A 7,534-nucleotide genomic window follows, 5' to 3' on the forward strand; every position below is an offset into this window, starting at 1 on the left:
ATTAAAACAACATCCACCAAAGTTTAGAGGTTCTTCTAAAATTAACGCTAAAACCATTTATACAAATTATACTTGTGTCAAATTATATTTAAAGTTGATGAATTAGTCTTCCTTTTAAAATATTTTGATGAATTTTTTAATTTTATTATTCATTAATTTGATATCATGTCTTAACTGATTTTTATAGAGATGACTTGTGTTCCCTTTTAAAATATAATAGAACACAATACACCATAAAAAACATATAACATATAATGATTTATAAAATTAAAAATCTTTCTATATTTCAAAGATATTCCATGCGATCCAAAAAAGATAAACAAGCTATTTACACAAATTATCCAAAAACATTATTTGGAGTTCTCCCTACGTTGTCTAATGTAATTTAATCATTATATTAAAATTTTAATGGCTTCTTAAGATTATTTTAGGAATAAATATTTGGATTCTAAAGATGTTTTATAGATATTTTAAAAACCACATTAATTTTCTAATTAAGTTAAAATTCTAAGGCAAGCATCACAAGATTAAGGTTTTAGTATGGCATTGTTATAGATTAAATCAATATGTGAATGTCTTATATCTTATTTAACTACGATATTTTATTTGTAAAACTTACTTGTGTGAGCACGAGCAAAATACTTGTTACAATTTTTTTTTTTACCATCCCCAAGTTTAAATCATGGGTACGCCGTTGATTATATGCAAAACTTTTTTTGTTTTAACACCATGCCTATTTCTTTCTTGACACCGCTGATGACATTGATATGATTTAATTAATGCACTTTTATCCATTTTTTTAGATTAGACATAACATACATTCATTAATCTGCAAGCTGGCTTCTAGCTTTCGGCACACAACAAATTCCTCCACATGCATAGTATATCCAGGAGAAAAACATTGCAATCGAGAGAAACATATCAAACATAAAAGGGTCAATTTCGAAACTTACAAGTTGACGGCTACAGACAAAATACAAATCAAACCTTTTACTCTAATATCATATAAACATCATCGAAGAGAGGAGGAATAACTTAAAGAACACTATTTTCCTTCTTCATCAAAATGTGCTTCTCTGAGGAATGTCGAGGATTGGCCAAGAGCATGTTAGAGAAATTGCAAAGACTGCGTTGTTCAACGTATGAAAACCTGCCGGTTTAAAGAGGGGGAGTTTGCAGTGCATGCAGTTGACAGTGAAGGCGAGCTTCATCGGTTTGTTGCGAGCTTGGGATCCCTCAAACGCCCTGAATTTGTGGCAGCCGAGGAGTTTGGTTTTGAGCAGGAAGGCACGCTCATTATCCCTTGTCAACCTTGGGATCTACAGAGGATCTTGAGTGATCAAGTGTTGAACTGATCTTACGCTCATTGTCCCTTGTTAATACGCCTCTTGTGCTATAGGCAGCTAGCCACAAATTAGTAAGCTTAAAATTTTATATTTGCGCTTATACATACCTGATGTTCGAACTAAATTATCTTTGTTACTTGAAACCATCAGAGGTTTTAAGCGTCAATAAATAAATAAATATTAGGAGTAATCGGTGACTAACCCTTACTTTATGAGAATTTTATTAGTAAGTAACTGTTGCGCGCAGCGGAAATTTCGACAGCACTTCGGCAGCACAACAAGAGAGTCAGGTCGCAATAAGAATTCTTGTTTCTCAAAGGGAACAAGAATCTGAAGCCTAATATCCCATCAAAGTGGGATATTTGCTCTTCCTCTCGTCAGCTCTAGGACTACGCGTCGAGGGAACCTAAAAAGCTATTACAAATCACACAAAAGCAGTACAACCAATTTTTACGTGGTTCGGCAAATTGCCTACGTCCACGGGGCAAGGAGGGGGGAGATCTACTAATAGAGGGAGAGATTACAACTAGGGTTTATAATTACTCACAACCTAAACCCTCAAACAAACTCTCAGATTCCTCATACAAATAAACTCTCACAAAAGGATGCACAAAACCCTAAAAGCCTCTGCCTTTTTCTTTTGCACAGCCACACGAAGAGAAATCCCCAGCCGCAAAATCAATCCTTGCTCTTGCCTGCAGGTACCAGCCGAAAAAAAAATCACAGCAGAAACAAACCCTTGCGCCAACATCACACGAAACCCTAGGAAGCTATTTATAGCTTCGTCCGGTCAAATAACAGAAACAAATCTCGTTTCCGCGTCAATCACGTGGTGATGTGGCCCACCTCAAAGCCGAATCTTGTTTCCGCGTTCACAGTAACCCTATCGTAAATTAACTTACCAATTTCCAGGTTAATAGACTTAGTTTGGTTGGTCTATCTTACTATTGGTTGGTCTATCTTACTACTTTTGGGATATGGTTAAGAGAGTTGCATGTTGGCTCAAGCCTGAAGCTTGAGCTTTCACGGCTTAACTTCAATAGATAGAATTATGATTATCTTTTTGAGTGAAACAGTGATTCCTATTTTTGGAATATAAGTATTGGATGTGTTATATGGAGAACCTTTAGTCACCAACTCCAGATGTTGCAGCATGGTAGAATTGGATACATAGCGCCAACTGGACGACGGTTTAAGCCCATAAATAGCCTCAATTACTTCCATCTTTATCATGCATTCCATTTCCAATGGATGAGATAATACCACATAAGAAACCATGATAATCTAAAGATATATGGTGGTATTAGGATCATATATATATAATGATTTATGGTAATTAAACTGGAATTATTTATAAAAACTGAAGAAATTAGAAAAATAATTCCTTAATTAAACTCTTCTACTATGTGTCACATAAACAACTCCCTCTTCGATTTCCAAGTTCAGTTTCTGAAGCATACGTACTTATATTGTAACAAAATTGCTAGAAACAACAGAAAACAACTACATGCCGGTTTCATTCTTCGGGTGGTATATGATACTTCCCAATCCCAAAAGAACACTAAATAAATCTATTTCTTCCCTTTGACAATCCAAGTTATTCTTTCTATCCATTTTGAAGTAGGTTTATATACTTCATGATCCATTTCCTAGAGCGTACCACGTCAGCACGTACCCCGTATGATTACGATAAGAACTTGTCGAACCTATATTTACTGCCCAAAACCCAACAGTTGTTTGGCACCTATGTCACCGCCTAATTGGAAGGGTTTAGTGGGAGAGACTGATTATGGAAGTATTTTTTTAGTTTCTAGAAATATATATTTTTTTAGAAAATGAAAATATTTTCCTTACCAAATGAAACATTATGTACAAAACTTATACACAGGCATACCCCGGTCTCAAACAAAATCACCTCTCAATATCAGCTTCTATGCATCTCATTTATTTACATGTTCTCCATCCAAAATTTCAAATGAGGCAAGATTATAAAACTACACATTCTAATCAACCTTAATGTTCTTCACTACTTGATTCACCTCCAGCATTTGACTCTGAAATCATCTTCGATTCCTTTCACAATACACATGGTAGACTGAGGCAGCTAAACAAATATGAAACACTCTCCTCTTAACTATTCTTCCCTTAATATGTTGCTGAAACCACAAAAGCTCATCACACAATTGCAACGGAGCTCTCAAACACCCCATCCACGCTAAGATTTCCCAACATACCATAGTAGATAATAACAACCACCACCACAAAGCTTTTATCCTAAATGTTTGGGGTCGGCTACATGAATCCTATTTTTCCATTCCATTCTATTGCGGGTCATTTCCTCCATTACGTTAGTCTTAATCATATCATTCTTAATTGCTTCTGACCAAATCATTCTAGATCGACCTCTAGGTCTCCTACCCCCATTAACTCTAATATTATCACTTTTTCCTATCGGTGTACTAATGAGTCCCCTTTGTACATGACCAAACCATCTTAATCTATTCTCTCTTATTTTGTCCTCAATAGTTGCAACCTCTAATTTACTACGGATGCATTCATTTCTTATCATATCTTTTAATGTATACTTTCAAGACCATTGCCACATTCTTATTTCTGCTACACTCATTTTTTAAACATGTTATTTTTTAATTGTCCAACATTCTGACCCATAAAATATAGTTGGTCTTATAACCGTCCTATAGAATTTTTCTTTTAATTTCATTGGTATTCTACGATCACATAAAACTCTAGAAGCACTTCTCCATTTCAACCATCCTGGTTTGATTCGATGCACAACATCATCATCTATCTTACCGTCATGCCTAATGATAAATACTAAATAGCGAAAATAATTAGTTTTAAGTATTTTTTTGGCCATCAATATGTACCATAGGCTCTCTTTCTTTCCTATTTTTACTAAAATACATTCCATATATTTTATTTTTGTTCTACTAAATCTAAAACATTTAGACTCTAGAGCTTGTCTCCATCTTTCTACTTTAGCAATAATGTCTCTTCTAGTTTTATCAACTAATACTATATCATCAGAAAATAACATACACCATGAAATTTCATTCTGAATGTGCTTAGTAAGTTGGCCCATAACTAATGAAAAAAAATAAGGAGTTAAAACTGACCATTGGTGTAAACCTATAGTAATAGAAATGGTTTAATCTCTTCTTTATTAGTTCTTATTCTATTTGTTACTCTAGCATACATATATTTAATCACATCAATATATACATGTTTCTTTTCTAACATACACCACATTACCTCTCTTAGTACTCTATCATAAGTATTTTCTAGATCGATAAAAAATCATATGTAGATCCTTTCTCTTCTCTCTATATCTCTCCATCAACTGTCTCAAAATATATATAAGTTCCATAGTTGACCTCCCAGGCATAAAACCAAATTAATTTTTAGATATACATGTCACTTTTTTTAGTCTTTGCTCAATTACCCTCTCTCAAAGTTTTATACTATGTGAGTTTTATACTTTGATAATTTAAACAACTTTGTATATCCCCTTTATTCTTATATATTAGGGCAAAATAGCCAGATTGGTATATTTTTTAGAGGCTTGGTGACATGTTGGCATATTTTCTTTTAGTTTTCTCAGATTGGTATAAATTTTCGACTCCGGCACCATATAGGCCTTAAATTTGACCGGAGTTACTGTTCCGACCAGGGCTGATGGGATTTTTTTGCAAAAAACTCCCTCATCAAATACAATTTCCTGCTCCTAATCCTCCCTCCTCCTCCTCATCCTCTTCAACCTCCCCCTCTCCTCCTCCTCATCCTCTTCCTCTTCATCTTCCTAATTATTTAGTCTCCCCTCCTTATCCGTTCACCTCCATCTCCAATCATTAACCCCCCTTCCCCTCTTTCCCCTTTTCCTCATACCTAAAGTGCTAATAACACACACCAGCTAGACTTCCCAAATCTTTACAATCTCCTTCCTCTTCCATGGCTTTAGAGACATGGCTCACTCGAGTCAAGTCTGCCATCCGCTCTTCAATGACCCAAGAAACCTCATCAATGATCCTCACCAAGAGATCCTCCACCGTCGGCATCCTCGCCTTCGAGATTGCCAGCCTCATGCCCAATCTCGTCCATCTCTGGCGATCACTCTCCGACTCCCAAATTTCTCGCCTACACTATGAGACCATCGCTCTCGAAGGAGTTCGCAAGGTCGTCTCCGATGATGACACACTTCTTCTAAAGCTCACGAAGACCCTCCGCCTAATCGTCGCCTCGACGTCTAATATGAGCAAGCAATACGCCAATCAGGAGCTCTTTAGGTTCGATCAAAGGTTCAAGAGCTACGCGGACTCGAGCAAGGATCCGAATCGGTGGGCGATGAGCACCAAGGAGATGGACTTCAGAGTCAAGAAAATGGATCGATTGACAGCAGCAACAGTGGCTCTTTATAAAGAGATGAACGAATTAGCCAACTCCGAGCACAGATTGCAGAAAATGATTGTCCAGAGCAAACTGAACAAGATGACGGCGGTCACCGACGTCCAACAGAAAACCTTCTGTAAGAGACAGGAAGTCAAGTACCTGCGACAGAGCTCACTTTGGGGATCCACATTCGATGTCGTGATCTCGCTTCTATCTCGATCGATCTTCATGATTCTTGCACGAATCAAGCACGTGTTCGGCATTGACACTATGACCTCAATCCCTCTCCCTCCTCCTCCTCATCCTCATCAATACAATTTCCTTATTGGGGAGTCTGGGTATTAGGTCGTCGGAGATCCGTGCGCCGCCGGTCGACATCGGAGGGAGGAAGAGGAGGAGGGGGAGGTTGAAGAGGATGAGGAGCAGGAGGAAGAGGATGAGGAGGAGGAGGGAGAGGAGGGGTTAGGAGCAGAAAATTGTATTTGATGAGGAGTTAAAAATTTATACCAATCTGACAAAAAGTAAAAGAAAATATACTAACATGTCACCAAGCCTCTAAAAAGTATACCAATCTGACCATTTTGCCTATATATTGGTGTCAAAATACTAATCCTCCACTCATCCGGCATTCTTTTCGTCTTGATAATCTTATTAAATAGTTTAGTTAACCATCCTAAGCCTATATCTCCAAGACATTTCCAAACTTCAATAGGGATATCATCCGGTCCTACAGCTCGTCCACTTTTTATTTTTTTTAGAACATCTTTAACCTCGCTAATCTTAATTTTACGACAATATCTATAGTTCCCATCATTCACTATATGGTCAAAATCTCTATTTTGCTCACTTGTTTGATTATCATTAAACAATTGATAAAAGTAATCCCTCCACCTCTATTTTATTTCCCCGTCGATCACTAGAACTCTTGATCCTCACTTTTAGTACACCTAATATTATCCAAATCTCTACTTTTCCTTTCTCTAATCTTAGCAAGCTTAAATATATCTTTCTCTCTCTCCTTAGATTCTGACTGCTTATAAAAAATTTTATAAGCTTTGTATTTATTCTTACTAACCACTCTTTTACTTCCTTCCTTACTAGTTTATATTTTTCTAAATTTTCCCTAAGCCTACACTTTTGTCACTCTTTATATAAAGTTTTCTTCTCTCTAATAACCTTTTGCACACTCTCATTCCACCACCAACTCTCCTTACTGTCTAATATACAACCTTTAAACTCTCCTAGTATATCTTTAGCCACTTTTCTAATACAAAAAAGAAATGCTATTCCACAAAATATTAGTCTCGTTATCTATGTTCTATATATATTCTTTCATTATCTTATCTTTAAAATGTATTAAATTCTCTCCTTTTAAATTCCACTATTTAGTTCTTAGTCTTTTATTCACGTTAGTTTTTCTACTCCACTTTTAAATAGATATGTCTAAGACCATCAATCTATGTTTTGTACTTTAACTCTATCCTAGTATAACTTTACAATCATTGCATATTAACCTATCCGCCATTCTAGTAATAAAAAAAAATCTATTTAACTATTATTAAAATCACTTTTAAATGTTATTAAGTGTTCGTCTATTTTTCTAAAAAGTGTATTTGTTATTATCAAATTGGTAGGAAAAATCTGCAAGCGCACAGACTCGTTGTAGCTATCAAGGTCGATCCCCCAGAGACTAGGGTTAATTACCAAATCTCACGTTATTCGACTAGCTAAATCTAATGAGTAAATTAGAAGAGATAAAAATTAAAAGAAATAAAATAATA

General features: G+C 35.9%; 1 protein-coding gene across 1 annotated transcript; it reads left to right on the plus strand.

The window, feature by feature from the left end:
* LOC109838744 lies at nt 5,307-6,098 on the plus strand. Its single transcript, XM_020407166.1, has one exon. The coding sequence runs from the start codon at nt 5,316-5,318 to the stop codon at nt 6,096-6,098; it is 783 nt and encodes a 260-aa protein (XP_020262755.1). The 5' UTR covers nt 5,307-5,315.

The sequence above is a fragment of the Asparagus officinalis genome, chromosome 4, assembly GCF_001876935.1.
Source record: "Asparagus officinalis chromosome 4, Aspof.V1, whole genome shotgun sequence".
Classification (NCBI taxonomy): domain Eukaryota; kingdom Viridiplantae; phylum Streptophyta; class Magnoliopsida; order Asparagales; family Asparagaceae; genus Asparagus; species Asparagus officinalis.